At 49.1% G+C, this 24,014-nt stretch overlaps 2 protein-coding genes across 6 annotated transcripts; both read left to right on the forward strand.

Annotated features, from left to right (window-relative positions):
* The first annotated feature begins 9,364 nt into the window (after positions 1 to 9,364).
* Positions 9,365 to 10,578, forward strand: LOC123188785 (putative pentatricopeptide repeat-containing protein At1g74580). The gene has a single exon (XM_044601032.1). The coding sequence runs from the start codon at positions 9,464 to 9,466 to the stop codon at positions 10,337 to 10,339; it is 876 nt and encodes a 291-aa protein (XP_044456967.1). The 5' UTR covers positions 9,365 to 9,463; the 3' UTR covers positions 10,340 to 10,578.
* A 3,242-nt stretch (positions 10,579 to 13,820) lies between these two features.
* Positions 13,821 to 20,690, forward strand: LOC123188784 (transcription factor EMB1444). 5 transcript variants are annotated; one of them, XM_044601028.1, is made up of 14 exons: positions 13,821 to 14,348; positions 14,422 to 14,709; positions 14,807 to 15,175; positions 15,259 to 16,037; positions 16,423 to 16,886; positions 17,091 to 17,285; positions 17,370 to 17,448; positions 17,540 to 17,581; positions 17,696 to 17,755; positions 18,086 to 19,315; positions 19,417 to 19,494; positions 19,960 to 20,070; positions 20,162 to 20,287; positions 20,376 to 20,690. In XM_044601028.1, the coding sequence occupies exons 5-14, from the start codon at positions 16,795 to 16,797 to the stop codon at positions 20,439 to 20,441; spliced, it is 2,079 nt and encodes a 692-aa protein (XP_044456963.1). In that variant the 5' UTR covers positions 13,821 to 14,348; positions 14,422 to 14,709; positions 14,807 to 15,175; positions 15,259 to 16,037; positions 16,423 to 16,794; the 3' UTR covers positions 20,442 to 20,690. The 5 variants fall into 5 exon arrangements, with proteins under 5 accessions (XP_044456963.1, XP_044456962.1, XP_044456965.1 ...); XM_044601027.1 differs by having other exon boundaries at positions 14,422 to 14,464; positions 14,584 to 14,709; positions 14,807 to 16,037; XM_044601030.1 differs by having other exon boundaries at positions 14,422 to 14,464; positions 14,629 to 14,709; positions 14,807 to 16,037.
* Positions 20,691 to 24,014: the final 3,324 nt, after the last annotated feature.

A 24,014-nucleotide genomic window follows, 5' to 3' on the forward strand; every position in this document is an offset into this window, starting at 1 on the left:
GTGGCAACTTCCCACCACCGCCTAAGTACATGGCTGGTATGATCCAACAGCTTGAGATGAATCGCCAGTTCATGGAAAACATGATGGCTCAGTTTCCTCGCCCCAATATGAACCAGCAGCCAAACACAACAACTCTGCAAGATTTCATACGCCTCAACCCAAGTGTGTACCGCAGCTCAACCCAGCCGCTGGATGCTGATGACTGGCTCCGTGACATCACCTATTAGATGGAGTCTGCTGATGTAGCCCCTGCCAGCTATGTCACTTTTGCTTCCTTCTTCCTGGAGGGACCCGCAGCTCAATGGTGGGACAGCCACAGGCGTACTCTGCCAGTTGGAACAATCATCACCTGGCCAGACTTCCAAGATGCTTTCCGTGCCCGCTTCATCCCTCAAGGAGTCATGGACCGGAAGAAGCGTGAGTTCCGCAACCTCACCCAAGGCAACAAGACTGTTGAAGCTTATCAACGAGAGTTTCTGGACTTGTCTCGCTATGCTGAGGAGGATATTGCAACTGATGCACGCAGACAAGAGAAGTTCCGTGACGGCCTTCAAGCTGACATCAAACTCACACTTCTAGTGCACGACTTTGCTGATTTCGCCACCTTGGTGAACAAAGCTATCGATGTCAAAACTGGTTTGCAGGAATACCAGAGCTCTAACAGGCGCAACCGTGACACGGGCTCGTCTTCGGGCCCGTCCTCGCAGAAGCGTAAGATATGGATTCCCAACAGCATGTACCAGCCAAATGCACCTGCCCCAAGACAGAGCTATGCTGCACCTCGTCTGCCTACTCCAACTAGGCAGCCAAAGCTTCCAGCTCCACCACCCCAAGCTCCTGTTCCCACCCCCAATAATGGTTTGTGCTTCAGGTGTGGACAACCAGGGCACCGTGCTAGAGAATGCAACCAGAACCAGAATCAACTGGCCCTTCCAGCGACTGGCCGTGGAAGCAACCAGTCCCGCAACAACAATGCCAAGCCTTATGGTCGAGTTCATGTCAACCACGTTGATCTGAACGAAGCTCAAGACCAGCCTGCTACTGTGATGGGTACACTCCTCGTAAATTCAGTACCAGCATGCGTTTTATTTGATACAGGTGCATCGCATTCATTCATGTCAGAAGATTTTGCATGCTTGCACGACATTAAATGTGAAGACATGAATGCTTCACTATTAGTACACACCCCTGCGGGCCAATGTCGAACCTCCATGATTTGCAACGACGTCCCCGTTGAAATCTAAGGACTGGAATTCCTTGTCTCACCCATCGTGCTGAAGTCTTGTAGCATTGACCTCATTCTGGGAATGAATTGGTTAAAGGCGCATACTGCTTCTATAGTTTGCGCCACTAAGATCGTCCATCTGCTACACCCTTCCGATGAAATAGTCACTTACCAAGCTCATCTGGTGCAAAATGCCGAGGCAAGGCTCTATGCATGGAATGCATTGAACGCTCCACCACTCGAGGGCATTAAAAACATTCCTGTCGTTCGCGACTTCCAGGACGTCTTTCCTGAAGAACTCCCAGGGATTCCCCCTGCTAGAGCTGTCGAATTCGTCATCGACTTGAAACCAGGCACCACTCCTATAGCCAAGCGACCCTACAAGATGCCGCCGCATGAACTCCTTGAGCTTAAGGAGGAAATCGACAAATCTCTTCAAAGTGGTTTCATCCGCCCAAGTTGCTCTCCTTGGGGGCACCTTCTCTCTTTGTCAAGAAGAAGGATGGGACAAACCGATTGGTCCAAGACTACCGTCCTATAAATCAAGCTACCATTCAGAATAAGTATCCTCTTCCTCGGATCAATGATCTATATGATCAACTGGCTGGTTCATCAGTGTTCTCTAAACTCGACTTGAGGTTGGGTTACCACCAGATCCGTGTTCGCGAAGAGGATATCCCCAAGACCGCATTTGTGACTCGTTATGGTTCATACGAGTACACCGTCATGTCCTTCGGCTTAACCAATGCTCCAGCCACCTTCTCTCGCCTGATGAACTATATATTCATGGATTACCTCGACAAGTTCGTCGTGGTTTATCTGGATGATATCCTAGTATTTTCTAAGAACGAAGAAGAGCATGCTGAACATCTTCGTCTTGTGCTGGAAAAGCTACGAGAGCATCAACTTTATGCCAAGTTCTCGAAATGTGAATTCTGGCTTCCCGAAGTAACCTATCTTGGGCATGTCATCTCTAAGGATGGTATTGCCGTCAACCCTGAACGAGTTCAGGCTATTCTCGATTGGACTCCTCCGAAGAACGTTAAGCAAGTCAGAAGTTTTCTTGGTCTCGCCAGCTATTGCCGTCGATTCGTCGAGAACTTCTCCAAGATTGCCAGGCCTCTGACTAACCTGCTGCATAAGGGCGTCAAGTTCCAATGGACAGATAAATGTTAGGAAAGTTTCCAGGCACTCAAAGACAAGTTGACTTCTGCCCCAGTACTAGCTCCTCCTGATACTAAGAAGGACTTCGTCATTTGCTGCGACGCTTCCTGTCAAGGATTAGGCTGTGTCCTAATGCAGGAGCGCAAAGTGATTGCCTATGCCTCGCGGCAATTGCGCCCTCACGAAGAGAACTACCCAGTTCACGACCTCGAGCTTGCTGCTGTCATTCATGCACTGAAGCAGTGGCGACATTACCTACTCGGTAATCGTTGCGAGATCTTCACTGACCACCAAAGTCTGAAGTATCTGTTTACTCAGCCAGACCTGAACCTCCATCAGCAGAGATGGATGGAGACTGTTGCAGACTTTGATTTGGGTGTTTCCTATACACCAGGCAAGGCTAATGTAATGGCTGATGCCTTGAGCCGCAAGTCTTACTGCAACCACCTCCAGGTTCACAAAGTTCAGTCCTCACTCGTTGAAGAGTTCAGAAAGCTGAACCTCCATATTGTTCCTCCGGGTGCACTCGCTCCCCCTCCTCCGGAGCTTCGCAAGATGAACCTCCATGTTGTTTCCAGGGGTTCTCTCAATACCCTGGTTGCGAAACCAGATCTTGTGGACACCATCAAATGGATACAGAAATGTGACGATGAAGTCGAGAGGATTAAACTTTATCTCGCAGAAGGAAAGCCCTCATTCTTCACTGTGGATGACGCAGGCACCCTATTCTTCAAAGGTCGCCTAGTGGTACCGAGTAAGAGGGAAAACCTGAATCTGACTCCAAAGGTTATGAAAGAAGCTCATGATACGCCTTTGTCTATTCATCCCGGTAGCACCAAGATGTACCAAGACATTCGTCAGAGATTCTGGTGGTCTAATATGAAGCGAGACATTGCTCGTTATGTTGCTGAATGTGACGTTTGTTGTCGTATCAAAGCAGAACATCAAAGGCCTGCTAGAACTCTGCAACCTATCTCTATACCTGAATGGAAATGGGACCATGTTGAAATGGACTTCGTCACTGGATTTCCCAAGTCGCAGAAAGGTAATGATGTTATTCTTGTCGTCATTGACCGGCTTTCTAAAGTTGCACATTTTCTGGCGGTCAAAGAAACGATCACTGCTAGTCAGCTTGCAACGCTCTACATGTCCAGAATTGTTTCACTTCACGGTATTCCACTGGTTATCAGCTCGGACCGTGGCAGCTTATTCACTTCAAGATTCTGGGCAAGTTTTCAAGAAGCTATGGGGACTCATTTATCTTTCAGTACTGTGTTTCATCCGCAGTCACACGGGCAAGTTGAACGTGTCAACCAAGTTCTCGAAGACATGCTTCGAGCTTGTGTTATTTCCTTCGGCAAGAAAAGGGAGGAATCTCTCCCGTATGCTGAGTTCTCTTATAATAATAGCTATCAAGCTAGTCTGAAGATGGCCCCCTTCGAAGTGTTATATGGACGAAAGTGCCGAACCCCTCTGAACTAGTCAGAAACTGGGGAACGTCCACTCTTCGGTCCGGATATTATCCAACATGCCGAAGAACAAGTCCGCATTATTTGCGAGAATCTCAAGACTGCTCAGTCACGTCAAAAGAGTAATTATGACCGTCATCATAAAGACATGGTCTATCAACCTGGCGAAAAGGCCTATCTTCGCGTTACACCAATGAAGGGTGCTCACCGCTTCGGGATCAAGGGCAAGCTAGCTCCTCGCTATATTGGCCCATTCACTATTCTGGAAAGGCGTGGGAAAGTGGCATATCAACTGGAACTTCCGCCGAACCTTTCTCAGGTTCACGATGTGTTCCACGTGTCACAACTCCGACGCTGCTTCAAGGACCCAATCCGAGCAGTGGACCATGAAGTGCTCGAATTGCAACAGGACCTCTCCTATAAAGAGAATCCGGTCCGCATTCTCGACCAAGCTGAACACCGCACACGTCAGAAGGCGATCAAGTTCCTCAAAGTCCAGTGGTCGAATCACTCTGAAGACGAAGCCACCTGGGAACGCGAGGATCATCTTCATGATGAATACCCCGCACTCTTTCCGTCTACCTCCTAAATCTCGGGACGAGATTTCTTGTAGTGGAGGAGATTTGTAATGCCCGGATAATCATGCTACAGTAAACTCACGTTGATGGTGCCACGTCACCTCTGTCAATGTAGTTAATCTCGGGTTAATTCAAAACTGTTTCGAACTTCAAATTCAAATTATGATAGCAATAAAAGTTTTCAAAAATTAAAACTAAAATGTTCGGGGGTTGCCAAATATTGCATCGGTAATTATGGTGGAGTAAACACATTTTATAAATGTCTAAGTTATTAAAATGAATTAAAACAGAAAAGGAAAAAAAAGAAAAGAAAACAAACAAAATAAATAAGGGGGGGGGGGGAACCCCCCTGGCCAACTGGGCCAAACGGCCCAGCCGGCCGGCCCACTGACCCATCCGGCCAGCCCACTGGCCCATCCGGCCCCCTCACTCCCTTAACCCCCCCCCCCACTCCCCATCGAACCCTAGCCCCACCCGCAGCACCTCCCACTCCCCCCCCCCGTCGCCCCCACGAGCTGGATCGGGCTCGCCCCCGATCCCGTCGCCCCATCCCACGATCCCCACTCGCCCCTCCCCGCTACGCTCTCCGCCCCCTCTCCCGCTCGATCTAGAGCCGCCGCCGCCCGTCGCTGGCTCGCCTCCCCCCCCCTCGCTCCTCTTCCCCGGCCTGATCTGGATCGGGAGGGGGGGGGGGATCGAACCCGGCGACCCCGACGCCATCGCCCCGGTGCCTCGCCGCCCTACGTCGCTACCACTGCCGACGCCGTTGCTTGCCGCCCCGGCCCCGTCACCGACCCGCGCCACTCGCCGGGCTGCCCCTCTCCAACCTCGTCGCCGTCCGCCTCCCCGCCGGCCTGCTTCCCCTGCGTCGTCGTCGTCCCCGGCCCCCTCCACGAGCTCCGCCGCCTCGACCTCCTCCTTGCCGGTCCTCCCCGACCGTCCCCGAGCCCTCTGCCTAGACCCTACGCGCCCCCCACCACTACGAGACCGACGCTGCTGCTGCCCAGTTCGACTACAGAGTTGACGACCCCTCTCTCTTGCCAGAGCAACCAGGCAAGCCCCCCCCCCCTTGATCACCAGATATCGCCTACTCTACTCTATACTGCTTGCATTAGAGTAGTGTAGCATGTTACTGCTTTCTGTTATACCTATTCTGATGCATAGCCTGGCCTTGTTACTACTGTTGTTACCTTTACCTGTAATCCTATATGCTTAGTATAGGATGCTAGTATATTCATTTGTGGCCCTACATTCTTGTCCGTCTGCCGTGCTATACTATCGGGCCGTGATCACTCGGGAGGTGATCACGGGTATATACTATATACTTTATACATGATACATGTGGAGACTAAAGTCGGGTCGGCTGGTGGAGCACCCGCGAGTGGATCTTTGTGGCGGAGCGACAGGGCAGGTTGAGACCGCCTAGGAGAGAGGTGGGCCTGGCCTTGTTCGGCATTCACGGATACTTAACGCGCTTAACGAGATCTTGGTATTTGATCTGAGTTGGCTACGAGCCTATACGCACTAACCAACTACGTGGGAAAGATATGGGCACTCGGCGTCGTGGTATCAGCCGAAGCACTTCGTGACGTCAGCGACTGAGTGGCGCGCGTCGAATTGGACTGGAACGCCACTAGGCTAGGTCTGCTTTCGGCCGCCCACGCAACATGCAGGTGTGCTAAGGGCGATGGGCCCAGACCCCTACGCGCTTAGGTTTAGACCGGCGTGCTGGCCTCTCTGTTGTGCCTAGGTGGGGCTGCGACGTGTTGATCTTCCGTGGCCGGGCATGACCCAGGAAAGTGTGTCCGGCCAAATGGGATCAAGCGTGTTGGGTAAGTTGGTGCACCCCTGCAGGGAAGTTAATCTATTCGAATAGCCGTGATCTTCGGTAACAGGACGACATGGAGTTGTACCTTGACCTTATGACAACTAGAATCGGATACTTAATAAAACACACCCTTCCAAGTTCCACAGAAAACCCGGTGATTGCTTTTCCACAGGGCGACGAGGGGAGGATCGCCGGGTAGGTTTATGCTATGCGATGCTATTGGAGATGCTACTTGGAGATGCTACTTGGAGGACTTCAATCTACTCTCTTCTACATGCTGCAAGACGGAGGCTGCCAGAAGCGTAGTCTTCGACAGGATTAGCTATCCCCCTCTTATTCTGGCATTCTGCAGTTCAGTTCACCGATATGGCCATTTACACATATACCCATGCATATGTAGTGTAGCTCCTTGCTTGCGAGTACTTTGGATGAGTACTCACGGTTGCTTTTCTCCCTCTTTTCCCCTTTCCCTTCTACCTGGTTGTCGCAACCAGATGCTGGAGCCCTGGAGCCAGACGCCACCTCGACGATGATTCCTACTACACTCGAGGTGCCTACTACTACATGCAGGCCGCTGACGACGACCAAGAGTAGTTAGGAGGATCCCAGGCAGGAGGCCTGCGCCTCTTTCGATCTGTATCCCAGTTTGTGCTAGCCATCTTATGGCAACTTGTTTAACTTATGTCTGTACTCAGATATTGTTGCTTCCGCTGACTCGTCTATGATCGAGCACTTGTATTCGAGCCCTCGAGGCCCCTGGCTTGTATTATGATGCTTGTATGACTTATTTATGTTTTAGAGTTGTGTTGTGATATCTTCCCGTGAGTCCCTGATCTTGATCGTACACATTTGCGTGTATGATTAATGTACGATTGAATCGGGGCGTCACAAGTTACAACTATCCAAGATTACTTGTCGTTACCTAGACATCATCAGAGGTTCTATCCAATGTTTAGCGACCATTCCTTCTAGATCCTAGAACACTAACGCAGAGGATGGCATGATGCCTAGTGAAGAGGAAGGGAAGGAGAGTCATGACTCCCCTAAGGCCATTCCTTCTGGCTAACTAACTCTCCGACTCAGAGCACCTACAAATCTACTCTTTCGGTATTACCCCACAACAGATGTCTCTCGTTTAGCAAGTATGACAACTAGGCAATGAGGAGCTTTCATTGTAATTACCATTGCAAATGAATAAGTATTTTTGTAGCAGTTTTTAGTTTCAATAGCTATTTTAAGTTGCAATAGCATATTTGTATATTGATAGTTAAAGTTGGCCGCCTTCGACCCATCGGTGCCTCAAATGGCTGAGTTATGGATTGAAAAACAAGTTCTTCCGAGATTGTATTATGCGAGGAGTTCTTGAATCGGAATTCCATATTCTTCGCTCATAGCAAATAATAATACTCTTTTGGTATAAATCACATACTCCTTCCTCCATTAAGTTTGGCCATTTAGGCTTTTGTCTCGTTCTTTCTCTTGTCTTGTACCACACAGCACCAAATCGGTGGCTAATCTCTGAGATGGCTATTTTAGTTTTTTCTCGGTACAAGTTGAGAGTTTATCCATTGGTTTTCTTTTCTTTGTTTATAGATTGATATTTTCCTACAATTTTTTGTTTTTGTATAGCTTCCTGTTTGATTTTATTTCTTTTTTCCCATTTCTTTTATCATTTTTTCTAATTCATGAATATTTTTAAATCCATATAAAAGTAAAAAAATCATCAACAGTTTTTTTACGAATTCATGTGTTTTAAAGAAACCTGAATAGTTCCTATAAATTCATGAACATATTTAGAGCAACTCCAACGGAGCGACCCAAACGGACACCGATTTTGTCCACTTTTTGTCCGTTTGGGTCGCCCGTCCGTATCTGCTTTTTTATTTGGGTCGGCAAGTGCGCTCAACGGAAGGCAGGCCCATTTTATGCATGTCCGGGTCGGCATTTCGTCAAACACATATAGCTCGCAAACGCCGGTGCACCTTGGCCATGGCCTGGACGAGCTGGAGCCTGCTGCTTGAGGTCGGGCGCTGGGCGAGACCATGCAGCAGCTGGGCGCGGGGAGGCGAGGCCAGGCCGGGTTCGACGCGGGGCGAGACCAACGGCTGCAGTAGCGCCGCCCGGGCGAGCGGACGAGCTGGAGCCCGCATGGCTCTGCTGCGCGGCAACGCAAGCTTGGCGCACCGTGGCGAGTTCCATGTATTGGAGGGGAGGTCGCGAGCGGGGCGAGCGAAGGCCACGACAAGCAGGGCGAGCAAAGGCCACGGCGAGCACGGGAGCGGCTAGCTACGCACGCGGGGTAGCATGCGTTGTGCATGCACGCACGCACGCAGCCACCTGCACGGCCGGAGCAGCATGCCCGCCGCGCTCGCCGCAGCTCACCGCGGCCGCTGCGCCAGCTCGCGCCCGCCACAGCTCCTGCCTGCCGCATCTAGTTGCACCCCCGCCCCCGCGTCTCGTGCTGCAGCTCGCCGCGTTTCCCGTGTGTTGCATCTGACCGCGCACCGCTCGCGCTGCAGCTCGCCACCCTTGCGCCCGACGGAGCCGCCCCGCGCGCTGCCGCCCCCTGCGCGCCGCGCCCTGCTCGCGCTGTAGCTCGCCGGAGCCATCCTCGTCGTGCCTCGCGCGTCTCTGCCCGTGCCTCGCTCGCGCTGTAGCTCGCCGCGTCCCGCGCGCTGCCGCTCCGCGCCCTGCGCTGGCCGGAGCCATCCTCGCCCTGCCTCGCGCGCCTCTGCCCGTGCCTCGCTCGTGCGCGCCGCATCCCACGAGCTTGGGCGCGGCAAGGCAAGGCCAGGCAAGGCGAGTCGACGGGCGCGGCCGGGGGAGCACGAGCCCACCACAGCGGAGCACCAGCGCCGGAGAAGAACGAGCGGGGTGGGTGGGTGGGAGAAGAAAAAGGAGGAGAGAGACGGGATGGGATGGATGGGTGGATGGCAAGTGGGGCAGGCAGCACATGCAACCGGACAGAGGCGGACGAGGAGGGCATAGATAGCGCCCGTTTTTGACCCAAATTTTCTCAAATTTAAGACGAAAATGAGTCCGCGCGGACACAAAACGGACAGCAGGTGGACGCTGCCTGTTGAGTCAATTTTTATATGCGGATGACCCAAACAGATAAAATGGATCGCTCCATTAAAGTTGCTCTTAAAATCCATAATTGTTAACGTAGGCTTTCAAGTCCAGCCCAGTAGACATTGACATGCAGCAGCAGCATCAGAAATTCAGAAGAGCAGTGTCAGCCGTTGCGTGCGCGCGCGCGAATTCGATATCGGCGAATGCCAGGCGAAGCCGTCGCTTTGACGGCCCCGGCGTACGGCGCTCTGATCCACCGCCTCGCCTCCACCGGCCGCGTCGATGCCGTCCACGCCGCCCTCGCCTCCGCGCGCTCGGCCCTCGCCCCGCCTCCCTCCACCCGCTCTACGTTGCCTCCATACGCGCCTTCGCCCGGGCCGGCCGCCTCCAGGCCGCCGTCGACGCCTTCGAGCGCATGGACCTCTTCGCCTGCCCGCCCCAAGCCACCGCCTATAACGCCATCATGGACGCCCTCGTCCACGCCCACCACCACCACCACCAGGCTCACAAGGTCTACGTCAGGATGCTCGCCACCGGGCTTGCCCCCGACCTTCACACCCACACCATCCGCCTCCGCTCCTTCTGCCTCACCGCCCGCCCGCATGTTGCCCTCAGACTCCTGCGCACTCTGCCAGACCGTGGATGCCATGCCAGACCCGTCGCATACTGCACCGTCGTGTCTGGACTCTATGCGCACGGCCACCCCCACGACGCACGTCGCCTGTTCGATGAAATGCTCCAGGGACCGGTGTTCCTTGATACTGCCACTTTTAACAAGGTCCTGCATGATCTTTGCAAGAAAGGGGATATCTCTGAGGCTGCCGCGCTTCTCGCCAAGGTTCTCAAGCGGGGGATGTCTGTGAACAGGTTCACCTACAATATTTGGATCAGGGGGCTCTGCGAATGTGGGAGGTTGGCCCAAGCCGTTGCACTTGTAAAAGAGATGGACGACTACATCACACCAGACGTTGTGACCTACAACACGCTCATCCGTGGCCTTTGAAAGGGCTACAGAGCCCAGGAGGCTGCACACTACCTTCGTAGGATGATGAACCGGGGCTGCATGCCAGATGATTTCACCTATAACACCATTATTGATGGGACTGCAAGATGGGAATGATGCAAGAAGCTACTGAGCTCCTTAAGGATGCTGTCTTTAAAGGTTTTGTACCGGACCGGGTCACATATTGCTCCTTGATCAATGGCCTATGTGCCGAGGGTGATATCGAGAGGGCGCTGGAGCTGTTTAATGAGGCCCAAGCAAAAGAACTGAAACCTGATCTGGTAGTGTACAATTCTCTTATCAAGGGACTCTGTCGCCAGGGGCTGATCTTGCAGGCCTTGCAGGTCATGAATGAGATGTCCGAGGACGGTTGTCATCCTGACATTTGGACATACAACATTGTTATCAATGGGCTGTGCAAAATGGGGAATATTTCGGATGCCACAGTTGTGATGAACGATGCCATTTTGAAAGGATACCTTCCTGATGTGTTCACCTTCAACACATTGATTGATGGGTACTGCAAGAGGTTGAAGCTGGACAGTGCTCTTCAGCTTGTTGAAAGGATGTGGACATATGGCATCACCCCTGATGCTATCACATACAATTCGGTCCTTAATGGTCTCTGCAAGTCTGGGAAGGCCAATGAAGTTAACATTCAAAGAGATGACACTTAAAGGATGTCGCCCAAACACTATTACCTACAACATACTGATAGAGAATTTCTGCAAGTCCAATAAATTGGAAGAGGCCTCTGGGGTGATAGTGAGGATGAGTCAAGAAGGACTAGCTCCTGATGCAGTTAGCTTCAACACACTTATTCATGGATTTTGTAGGAATGGTGAGATTGAGGGAGCGTACATACTTTTTCAAAAATTGGAGGAAAAGGGGTACTCCACAACAGCTGATACATTTAATATCCTAATTAGCGCATATTGCAGTCAACTGAACATGCAAATGGCTGAAAGTATTTTTGAGAAGATGGTCCAGAAGGGATATAGACCTGATTCGTATACTTATCGCGTCCTAATTGATGGATCATGCAAGACTGCAAATGTTGACCGTGCATACGAGCATCTCGTGGAAATGATAAATGGGGGTTTCATTCCATCAATGGCTACTTTTGGCCGTGTAATAAATACACTCGCAGTGAACCATCAGATTACGGAAGCTGTGGGCGTTATTCGTGTCATGGTTAGAATTGGAGTTGTTCCCGAGGTTGTAGATACCATCTTGAGTGCTGATAAGAAGAAGATAGCTGCACCAAAGATACTTGTTGAGGACTTGATGAAGAAGGGTCACATTAGTTACCCTACTTATGAAGTACTGCATGAAGGAGGGAGAGATAACAAACTAAATAGAAAACAGGAACAGAATAAATATATTTAGCATGGTTGCCTCACAACATCAGTCATTCACTCAACCACAAGTACTTGTTTGAGAGAAACCACAAGTGCTTATGTCATTAGGTCCGCAAAATCTTGGATGCAACAAACTTGATCACCTCAAGGTTATACTTTCATATTTCTGCTCAGAATAGGGAGATCATCTGTTCTTAGATGCAAGAATACAAAGGTCTGTGGTAAATCTCTATGCTTCACACTTCTTGTATTAAGAGTTTCCTGCATTAAGTTTCAATCTGCTTCACGTTAAAAGTTTAGTGGTGTGGGACTGTTAGAGTACGTAATGGGCCTAATGGCCTAGGCTGCCGGTATATCCCGTTAGTCTTAGGGTTAATTAGAGATAAGGGTCGCTTGCTTAGGGGTCAAGTAAGCCTTGCTTGGGAGTCAAGTAAACCTCTCTATATAAAGAGAGGAGATGTATCAATCTAATCAAGCAAGAATTAAGAAGGAAATCCCTTCCATCTTGCCCGGACGTGGGCAAAAGGCCCCCGGCCGGCCCTCTCGCGCCCTCCTTCTAGCAGCACCATAACAATTTGGTATCAGCCAGCTTCGGTTCGATCATGTCTTCACCGCCGCCCAACCCGTCTCTTCCGCTGCCGGGATCCTCTGTCACACCCGCCCCCGCCGTCCTCACCCCGGAGGAGGTGTTCGGGGCGCTGCGGGACCTAACCCAGGCGGTCCAGGAGATCCGCCTGTTCTTGGCCGGGTCCTACGGGCCGCACCCAGCTGCGCCGCCCATCGCCGCCACCGCGTCGCCGTGGCTGCCGTGGCAGCCGCCGCACCAGGCGGCCTCCGCCGCGCTCACCGGGTCACTGCAGCAGCCGGTGCAGCTGCCATCCACCGCCCCGCCCTGGCTGCAGTGGCAGCCGCCGCTCCTAGCGGCCTCCGCCACGCCCGGCGATCCGTCGCAGCAGTCGCTGCTACTGCCCCAGGGCGTCCCCGCCGCGCTCGCTGGGCCGCGGCAGCCGCCGCTGCAGCTTCCATCCACCGCCACCACCGCCCCGCCCTGGTTGCAATGGCAGCCGCCGCTCTTGGCGGCCTCCGCCGCGCCCGGCGCTCCGCTGCAGCAGCCACCGTCGTTCAGCTCCGGCCCTGCATCGACCGCGCCGGTGGGAGTCCCGATCCACCAGATCATGTTCCCGTCGTCGCCATCACCGCTTCCCCAGGGCGTCCCCATCCAGCAGATCAAGTTCCCGCCGTCGCCGTCACCGCTTCCGGCTTGGATCACTACCCGCCACGTGTCGGCGGCGGTGAGGCTGCAGGCTGCTGCGCGCGGCCTCCTAGCGCGTCGGCGTGTGCGGGAGATGCGTGGTCTGCAGCTGCCGCTCGTCCAAATTGCCCTTCGCTGTGCAAAGGACCTCAATCTCGTCCACTGCGTCGGGGATCTTGGGCATACGGTTTCCCCCACGGGCGGCGGGCATGCTGTTTTTCCCGCGGGCAGCGACCTCAAAGTCTGCGACATCGGCGGTTTGGGGGGGGGCGCTCCCCTCCTCGTCATTCTCCATCGCAAGCCCTCCACTCTTCCCAGTGCGGTGCAGACCAACAGCCGTCCGGCGGGGAGAAGGCAGGGTGTCACCGACAGGAGCACACCGCGTAGCACCACTGCATTCCGCCGTCGGCCGCCGCGAGGGCGCCTCTGCTGGTCGCTCTTGCGACCACTTCCAGGTGGCCATACACATGCACTCCTTTTGTCCAGGTGATGTCCATGGGATCCAGGTGGCTGTACACGTGCATGTCCGACGTGCGGATGGTGTCCACTTTCTGTTAAGGGGTCCAAAATAAAGCGTTCCGGTCCATTTCAGGTTGAGAGTAATAAAACAAGCCGAGATGTAAAAGGCTTGTTTTTAGGTGTTAGGTTTGTGTTGCGTCGAGTCATGGTTATAAGTTGGCTAGGCTGTAGCTCGAGGACAAGCTGCATGTCCAGGTGGGGTGTAGTGTTAGAGTACGTAATGGGCCTAATGGCCTGGGCTGCCGGTATAGCCCGTTAGTCTTAGGGTTAATTAGAGATAAGGGTCGCTTGCTTAGGGGTCAAGTAAGCCTTGCTTGGGAGTCAAGTAAACCTCTCTATATAAAGAGAGGAGATGTATCAATCTAATCAAGCAAGAATTAAGAAGGAAATCCCTTCCATCTTGCCCGGCCGTGGGCAAAAGGCCCCCGGCCGGCCCTCTCGCGCCCTCCTTCTAGCAGCACCATAACAGGGACATTAAACATATATAGGATTTCACCCTTGCTACTCATGTTTTAAAGTGTTGTCCTGGAAAAAATTTAGATGCCGTACCATCTCTGAGGTAGAAGATGGCTCCTAAACTTGCTTCCCAATTGCCGGTTATTGTCTTCTGGGACTACTAACTAGTGAATTTATATTACATGTCCAGATGGAGAACCATGCTAGTAGAAGTAAGTGCTGTTGTGTGCTTTGTTTATTTGCCGACAAGAACTGTGTTTTCCCTGCAACTGGAAATGTTTCAAGTCTGTCATGCCTCCAAAGAAGATTGAAGTGGTCTAAGTATCAAGGTCCTTCTAGGTGGAGATACATGGAAATAAAAATCTTCAATGGTCTGCGAAAATATCCCTAAGAAGCATCTATAATCTTTGGTGAGAGAATGGTGAGCCTACTTCAACTGTTATTGGACTTCTCTTAAAAATTATGAATTGCCCTGATTCATATTTAATTTCCAGCTAACTTTGCTCAAAAAGTCAAAGAGCTGAGGATTCAAACAAGGTACAAACAATTTCTTCTAGTTATAGTTTTCTTCCAAGGTTCTAGCATGGCTCTATACATAGAGGTGCAAGCTTGAAACTTGACTGATGTTTACTTTTGAGGTGATAAAATCTCACCAGGATGTAGCACTTGGTTTGCAAGTTTGGAACTGATTAACTGAGTAGTTCTTACAGTTGAACATTGTGCTCATTTTGTCGAATCAACAGCAGGACAGTGCCTATTTCCTTGTAGCTGGAACCGAGGAGGTGTGTATAACTGGCTATTAGCCTTGATGACTGTACATGTATAGTTTTTACACTCGCTCATAACAAGATGACTCATAGTTCATTATTAAACTTGCAGGTTTGCTGCAATATCTATTCCAGGAACCAGAATTTTCCTTAGTTAACTTCCAGCTGCACCTGTAACTTTGTAAAGTTGTACTGAAAGGCCTATTATGTGGCATCACGCTTAAATTCATTCCGGGTCTGGAAGAAGAGTAAATTATGGAAGTAAAATACCATGAGAAATCTGAGTGCATGCCCATCTACTTGCTACCAGGCTTGGTTGACTCTTGACAGAAAGAAGTTGTGGCTGACTTGAGAAGGCATTCAAGAGTTGCCTGAGTTATGATTTGATAAAAGGAGATAATGTAGGGAAATGATGTTGGCATCAGATAATGTAATCATCCTCCAGTTGAAGTATTCTACGACTGGACCAACTGAACCACAAGTATGGAATCAAAATAAACAACACATATGCAGACAGAGAGTGGTTTCCATTTCTTTATTTAGACGTTTTCTAAAACTGATCAGCAGGTGCATCCCCTTTGGCCGTGCTGGATCCTTATTAGCTTATGTCATCACGATATACAGGAGAGCGAATACTAAATATAGGCCTTTTGGCCCTTTTCAATCAAAATCAGGACTAGGTACTACTGATACATCATGGAGTGTTTATTTCCCCCCCCCCCCTACCTTGTTGTATTGTTCTGTGTTTTATTCGATGTCGTATGGCGGTGCAGTTGCTTCTTATTGTATGTCATGTTTGGTGATGGAAGAAGTTGACTCATTCTGCAAAAGGAAAACCACAAACCAATATAGAACGTTTTGACTTATCACAGGGCTAGCTGGAGTCCAGTACCTACCAACTCCTTGTTTTAAGCTTAACGTTAGTGCTAACTCGTTTTCCTGCCACGTTGCCTTGGGTCTTCAACTTGAATTAGTATATTCATATCCTGATGCTGATATGATATGATATGTCTTCCACTCTGCACTAGCAGTTCTATGTTTTTTTTATACTCTAGAAAGCAGTTCTATTTTTCTGGGGCACATTGTTGATTGTTCAACTTTTGTACTAACTGCAAATTCTACTACACCAGAGAATATAGTACTAGTATTTTGGTAGATCGTATTATTATTTTTATTTTAACTAATAACAGGACAGCTGGTGGCTGAAAGGGTTATTTCCCTTGAAAATTATATAAGTGGAGTTGATAAGAGGCCCGCCTCAAACTCTCAAAGGCACCTGCTTGTTTGGCGCCACCTCTCATCTGTTTGTCGTTTGCTTACTCCTGCGGATTCATCATATTCCAGTAAGTTCCAGGTCTCATAAAAACCTCTGCTAGCTAGAATCAAATCAACTCTTTTCTTGGCGACCTTTTTGTGATTTCTTGTACATCAAGAGGGGAGCGTTCTTCTTGGTGAAGCCTCCCCCTCTTTTTTTTTCTCCATTCCTTTGTCTTTAAGGGACATGCCAATTAACTGTAAGGAGTACGAACTTGGTTAGCTTCCATATCTCATGACCCACATGTTTAGATATGTACTAGTTAGAGAGCATAAGCGGATCATCTATTTTCCCAACGGACATTTCTTCACTCTTATATTTCTCCTACGTTTCTCGAAGTAATTATTCATGATTTCTGAACCAAAAACCTGCAGCAGACTCTCAAGTGGGAAACCTCATGTTCTTGTGTTCAGGTCTTTACAAGCTGCCATCAAGATGTTGCCGCTTGAACATAAGCCCGGGCACTGAGTTTTTTGGATGGCAGTGACCTGCAGAACCTCCAAGATATCTGCCTTCCGTGGTTGCAATTCTTGTGGGTCCTACTTTTAATCTTGCAAGTGCTTCAAAGGGAAGGCCTGCACTGCAAGGGAGTAGTGAGGGAGGCAGAGTTATGGGAGTTGTGCTTCTAGATTTCTCTCACAAATTGATCAAACGACGAGCTTGTCTACGGTGGAAGCAAGCAGGCCGCGCATCTTACCGTTGCAGCTAGTATTTTCTGGCAGCTTGCTCCCAGTCTGCAACTTCTCTTTGCTGTGTTTGTTGCATGAGGTTTGAGCTGTGAGCACATGGGGTTGAACACAGAATCGTTGCGAGGCTTGTGTTCTGATCGTCTATGGAAGTATGCAGTATTTTGGTCAATCAAAAGCGAGAAGCATGGGTAAGTCCTACTGTTTGTTCTCTTGATTTTTTGCTTATCTGTAGGACAGTAGTACTGAACCAACTTGGTGCATCAAATGTAACAGGACTAAAAACATTCTTATCATATAAAGTATATACCATCTAAAATTTTGCAACTGTTAGTCTTATTTGTCGTTAATCACTATCACTCTTTCAGTTGCATAATTTGTAAATTAACTTTCAGCATCTTGACTTGGGAGGATGGCTACGTCGACAAGATGACCAAAAACACGAGAGATCATTACGGGGGCCCAGCTGATGGTGACAACCAGATAATAACACCTACTTCTAACGATGGCCAATATCAAAGCTATCCATTTTGCCCCATCGAGGCAGCATTACTGCGCATGTCTAGTCATTCATATTCTCTTGGAGAAGAGTAAGCATGATTGCGCGTTGTTCAACTTCTTATAATCAACGTCACATAAACTGTTTGATTCTCTAATGATTTTAACTTCAACAGAATTATTGGTAAAGTGGCCATTATGGGACAACATTGCTGGATTTCTTCCAGTGATCTTCGTTCAACTTTGGTGTACAAGGTGAGCTAAATTTACGCTTTTCGTTCCACACCACAACTCTCTGGAACTTGCATAGCACTTTAAGTGATTTCACAAACTTTACTTTTTTCAGTATCACGAAGACTGGCAATTTCAGTTTGCAGCAGGAATCAAAGTAAGACCCACTTATTTTCACTTCAGTTGTCCTCTCCAACAATGTATGTCTGTGTTCAACCAGCAAACGCAGACTTGCATGGCTAACGTGGCAATTCTTATTTCTTATTTGTAGACAGTTCTACTTGTACCAGTGATTCCTTATGGGGTTCTTCACCTGGGATCTTTATGTATGGTATGTTCAGTCGTTATTATTGTACCCACATGTTTCCTAAATGCATTAGTGCATTTATCATATTTAAGAGAATCAACATGATTTAGAGACTTTTGCGGGTTCCAGTTCCAGTTCCATTTCTAGATTGAAACCAAGCTGGTTCTGTACCTCCCCAGCAGCATTGTTTAGGGAACTCACACTATTGCTGCATAATCAGCATATTGTGTGCAAAAACAACATCAATTGCTCAGACTTGATGTGCAACAATCTTCACATAGAATATATTGAGGCTCTTCCTTCACAAGGTCTCTGTCTCTTACTTGTGACTAATCAGTGTAAAAAATTCTCAAGCCTCAGGTTTTGGAAAGTTCAGCACTGGCGACACACATGAAGGACCTGTTCTATAAGATTTACAATCCCTCAATTCCTCATAATCCTTCAGCCACAGGGTTCTGCTACTCAAATTCTTTGAAAAGACCTACTGCAGATGTATCGTTGGATCCCGCAGATGTTCTGGCCCATGACTTATTTGATGTGATCAACAATTCTGCTCAGCTATTTACCATTGAACACCTTAGTCTACCACATCCCTTCACTCCGTCCGAGTTTCCAATGTTAGAAGATGTCATTACAGGAGCGTACGATATTGGTCTAACAACTTGCTCAGATGAGAGTGATCTGTGGACCAATGTTCATGAAGCACCATCTGAACTCACTCACTGCAAGACACTGGTCGACCCGGAGATGAAAAACCTCTCATTTATGGATAAGTTGATCAATTCCAACAGCAAACTGAGTTGCACATCAGTAATTAACATACAAGATGCGGATTATAATAATATTGATGATTTTATTCTGGCATATATGGCACAAGAATATCAGGAGCACACATGTGGCAGCACTTTAGTTTTAAATGATGATGTTGTAACTTCAGATTCTTCAATTCACTCAAAGATGCACAAAGATCTTGAGGCAATTCCCAGGGAAGATATTGAGAGCTTCATGTGGCATGGTAGATTGAAACAACAAGAGTCTACAAGCCACTCTCTCCTTCAAGCGAATGGAAATAAAGCATATTCTTACTCACACCTCGAGACCAATGATTATGCTGAATTCTTAGTGGATGCTATAACCAACCAGGTTGGTAATATCCCAAACAGTTGCTCGTATCACTCGACTGATTCTTCGACTTCAAGCGAAACACAAATACAGAGAGAAGATCATGCACTGAGGTTGGATTCTTCGACTTCATGCGGAACACAAATACAGAGAGAAGATCATGCACTGAGGTTGGAGGAATCGGCAATCCCAGATCCCTTTGGTGGTCGAGAATTTTCACTTACCTCAGTCGAAGAAGGCTTCATGACTTCCAAAATGACTGTTTCGCTCCCGAAGGGAATCAACAGGACCATGACTGAAGAATGCGTGGTTCATACAATTCAAGACATGCACAGGGAAATTTCAGTTGAAATAAAGCATGAAGGCGGAAAAAAAGAACTGCACAGACCAAGACCGAGAGACAGGCAACTGATTCAAGACAGGATGAAGGAGTTGAGGGAGCTCATTCCAAATGCATCAAAGGTCTGGCTTCTGAGTTCTAATAGTTGATGTATCTCCTTCTTTTCAATTGTGTTTGTTTGCAAACAAAAAGTGCATTGATTGTATCTTGTTGCGAAAAACAGTGCAGCATTGATGCTCTCCTGGACAAAACAATAACACAAATGCTGTTCCTCCAAAGTGTATCGGAGAAAGCTGAGAAGGTGGGCTTCTTCAAATTTATGTGTGATACTGAAAAATCAGAAACCAACGATTTGCAGAAATCGTGTGATATGAATTATAATGCTCATTGAATTCGTTTTCATATCATAGTGAAAGTGAATTCTCACCATAGGACTATGAGTACTTCCCAGCTAAGGCCACCTAAAGATCTGACCATTTGTCTTTCCAACTTAGAAATTTTAGAAGAGAAAAATTAGAGTGGAACCCGTTAGGACCAGTTTGAGAATTTAAACCTTTTTTCTTGGACTTGGATCTGTATGCTACTATATTTAAACAAGCGTGCAGTATCCTGTCTTCATTTCCTGAGATAGTAATTATTCATTTTCTTAATCTATAAACCATGATGTGCTATTGCCTGTTAGTTTGCACCATACTTTTCCACAGGTTAGTTTTTAAAAGATAGTGTGGTGGCCGAATAACAAGTGAATACCATGTCACTGAAGCAGCTTCAGAACAAAACAAGAAATGAGAAGTTCGGTAACGAGGCCAAGAAGAAGCTGGAAAACTGCCCGCTGAGAGTGGAAGAGCTCGAGGAACCTGGTCATCTTCTCATTGAGGTCACTATATAATGCTGCATGCACTAGTTTTCATCATTGCATTTGTAACCGGTCCATGTTACCTGAACCATAGAAATCATTTTGTGCCCAGATATTGTGCAAGGAGTATGACGTCTTTTTCGAGACTGCGCATCTGTTCAAGGGCCTTGAGGTCAGCATACTGAAGGGAGAGCTGGAGCATCGTTCTGGCCAGCTCTGGGCTCGCTTTGTTGTTGAGGTACGTATCATAGTTCCCTGGTAGCTTGAATGTCTGCGACCAGTCACGTACGTTTCTAAGAATCTCATATCTGGTGGCGTGTTCGCAGGCTTCCAAATGTTCAAACCAGATGCAGATTCTTTGCCCACTGATGCACCTCTTGCAGAGGAGATGATTCCATTGCCGCGTGTTCAGACAAGTGCCGCCTTGCAGCTAGTCCAGTTTCCGTTTCAATAAGAGTGTGCAGTTACAGAATATACTGTTTCATTGCAGACATCTGTTTCCTTCTCTGAGACATATGGCAACCCAGAGTTGCTTATGCTGTTACAGAATATACTTTGATCACAGGACTGTGAAATGCTATGGTGTGAAAGGAATGCATTGTGTACCAAAAGTTCATCATATGAAAGATGCCTATAAACTACTTATTCATTCGATTTTTTTGATTTTTTTGCAGGGGCATTCAATTTCAAAACAACCAACCTACTCCCTCCGTTCCAAATTACTCGTCGTAGAAATGGATATATCTAGAACTAAAATACATCTAGATACATCCATACCTGTGACAAGTAATTCGGAACGGAGGGAGTAGAAACTATTCATTCATGGAGGTGACAGCGAGTGCATGTTTGCTGCTAGCGCGGATGAGCAGACCCCTCAAAAAGGAAAGTACCAGGCGTCTATAACATTTGTCCTCGCGTGGTTTCCAAATCCGAAATTATCTGGCCCCTTGTTTTCGAGCGTCTATAACAGAAAAATGATTCCATTGCCCTCAGTCTAGTTTGTGTGATTTCTTTGTGTAACACATATTAGGAAATTGCATGCACAAAACGATACATGACGTGCAAATGATTCGGTTTTGAATATTTTCAAAGAGAGCTGTGGCTTTTGAATTGAACATTGGAATTAAAATAAGGACGGCACAGTGATGGCACGGATTCACCTAGAGTCTTTCTCAGAGCGGTGGACCGAATAAAAAATGAAAAAAAAACTTTTTTATATAGTTGACTCTAACTGGCTGATAACGCGCGGTTTTCAGCAAGTTTTCAGCCCATGCATTTGGCTTCAACAAGTGTTCCTACAAAGCCACATCCTCTCATCACTACCGATCGTTTTCTCCACCGTTTATCCCTATTCTCACACGAAGCATACTACACCCTGCTTCCGCTCTCCTCCCACCACCTTCAGACCATCGGCTGCGTAACGTAGCACCGATTGCTGCACGTCAGGGGAGCGGATCATTGTTGCTGCTGAAGTTGAGTTGCGAAGCATAGATTACTACTCCCTCCATTCCAAATTACTCGTCGTTGAAATGGATGTATCTAGAACTAAAATACATCTACATACACCCATACTTGAGACAAGTAATTCGGAACGGAGGGAATACAAGACTTGGGCAGCCCCGTTGCTGTAGGCCGCCAGGAGCTACATGGGTCGCGACGAGTTGCCATGCCCGGCTAGCATCATGCAACTCCCCAAGCGATCTCGAGGATAGAGCCAGTGGCCGCCGCTGCAAGACAGGGCAATGGTGTTGCGACCACTACTATGGTGGAAGGTGGTGTTGTTGTGAGCGGCGCCAGCCGGTGATGTTGCAGTGCTTCGAGCACGCTTCGATGCTGCGAGGCTGTCCAATGATGTTGGAACGCTACTGCGAGGTCATCGAAGTTGTCGCGATTGGTGACGTTGCATCAAGCCGGTATTGTGAGGGAACCGTCATGATGTGCAGGGGCGGAGCCCATTGGGCCGTCCCGTATGCACAGGAATACGGGTCCAAATATTTGCTAGTATGGACTTATCAATTACGAAGGCCCAGTGCATCAGGTTGGCCCAAGAGCAGTGCATCAGGGTCGGCCCTATTCAGCCACTCCTCCGGCCTGCTGCGTTACCGTTGGGCCAGTGCGGAAAACGCGAGCATACGCACCTCCCCCTCTCGTAGCCTAATCGACCCAACTTCCTCCACTTATAAAAAAACTAAAAAAAAAATCCATCCATCGATCAGGTCTGTGGCGTACAGATCCGGCCCCTCCATACGCCTCGCCCTTGCGTACACAGGCGGCGGCGGCAGGGCACCGGCCGACGGCCGCCGCAGGCTACGGACCCCGAGTCCTCTGGTGATGACGCGATGCACGCGAACGACGCCGCACGCCGTCGGCCGGTCCAACGCTCCGTAATTTGGCAACCTTTCCGATCTTGAATCTTCGTTTCCATGCGTATCAAAGGCCACAATGGTAACACCTTTATCTTGCCGTTCCTAATTTCGTTTACAAACTGCAATGATTAGTCCGTTATGTATAAACTAGTAACAAATAGAATAAACCACTATGTTTTGACAAAGCATCATACATTTTCTAGGGTTATAACTTCTGAATTCTAATTAGGTTATATTTCATTCATTGTCAAATACAAATACTATAACTTCTAATTAGGTTATATTTCATTTATTCTCAAAAGAAAGCATCAGCACAGGATGTTCCGGAACACATAAATAGGGAAGAGGAGATTCAATATCATCCAGGCAAGAGAAAATTGATCAAACGTACTAAAGGTAATTTCCAATTTTTTAGCCATTTAAATACTTTCATTTGGACATTTTATTATGTTCTACTAGAAAGTTTAATTCCGTTTTTATCTTGTACATTATTGTGCCCTGCTGTCGGAGGATGTATTCTGGAATTTCCAAATGCAAGAGAACCTTTTCAAGTAATTTTGCCCCTTTTTTTAGCATTATAGTAAACATTTTGATAGCTACATTCTGTTTTTACTCACTGCCTTCTATTACATCCGATAAAATGTGCTAGAAGCTGTGAAACAAACCCTTATTCAATGCATCGCTGCTTGAAAATTTTACTCCTTAGTTAAAGTGGTGCATCGGGTAACATTTGCTCCAGCTCCGCCCCTGATGATGTGAGCTGATACTGCAAGGGCCACCATGCTATTGGGCATAAGAGCATCTCCAGCCGCGGCCCCAGGGAGGCCTTTCCAGACGATTTTTTCGCGTCGGCACCGAAAAAACGGCCCAGTCGCGTCCTAGAAGCCCGATTTTCGCCGGCCTGGGCTGAAATCAGCGCCGGCGGACCCAGGCCGAACCCGGCGCGCTGGGGGGCGCCCGAGGGCGCCGGGGCGAGCGGTTTTGGCGCGAAAAAGCCGCGGGCCAGCCGCGTCAGCGACACCGCACCTCGTCCTCCCCCAACGCCTCAGTTTCCCGCGAGGGGAATCAATGGCAAGGCTGCCGCCGGTCAGCCTTGCCATTGATTCCTCACGGGCGGCGCGTCGACGCCTTCCCTCCCTCGCACGCGTACACACGGGCGTGGCACGGCTATATGAGCCGGTGGCCTCGCTCGCCTGTGGCCACACCAGCCCCGCCCTCGCCGCCAAGCTTTACCTCTCCCGAGCGTCGCCGCCGAGCCCTCCCTCTCCCTATCCCTATCCCATGAGCCGCAGCCCAGCCCTTCCCTCTCCCTCCCCCTCTCCCGATGGCCGAGTGTTTCCCCGGAGACGAGGCGGCGGCCAACGGCTTCGGCCGCCGCACTCTCCGCGAACAGGAGTCGTGGCTCCTGTTCCAGGCGAACATCCCGGCGCCGCCGGACATGCGCGCCGGGCCGACGGGCTGAAAGCTCAGCAACGGGGGAGTGCCCATTCCCCCGTTGCCCGACGCCGTGGCTAAACCCTCCTACTTCACCGACGAGGTCGAGGTCGTGCGCGCCTCCCTCACCAACGCCCAACTCTCCCTCCCCCAGTACGCCGCCGA

The sequence above is a fragment of the Triticum aestivum genome, chromosome 2A (genome assembly GCF_018294505.1).
Source record: "Triticum aestivum cultivar Chinese Spring chromosome 2A, IWGSC CS RefSeq v2.1, whole genome shotgun sequence".
NCBI lineage: Eukaryota > Viridiplantae > Streptophyta > Magnoliopsida > Poales > Poaceae > Triticum > Triticum aestivum.

Excerpts from the sequence above, each read along its gene's own strand:
- LOC123188785 (XM_044601032.1), top strand. The coding sequence starts at position 9,464 with ATGCAGCAGCAGCATCAGAAATTCAGAAGAGCAGTGTCAGCCGTTGCG.
- LOC123188784 (XM_044601028.1), top strand. The coding sequence starts at position 16,795 with ATGGGGTTGAACACAGAATCGTTGCGAGGCTTGTGTTCTGATCGTCTA. Across the intron at positions 17,582-17,695 it reads AGTTTGCAGCAGGAATCAAA|ACAGTTCTACTTGTACCAGT; the intron begins GTAAGACCCACT and ends TCTTATTTGTAG. Across the intron at positions 17,756-18,085 it reads ACCTGGGATCTTTATGTATG|CCTCAGGTTTTGGAAAGTTC; the intron begins GTATGTTCAGTC and ends AAAATTCTCAAG.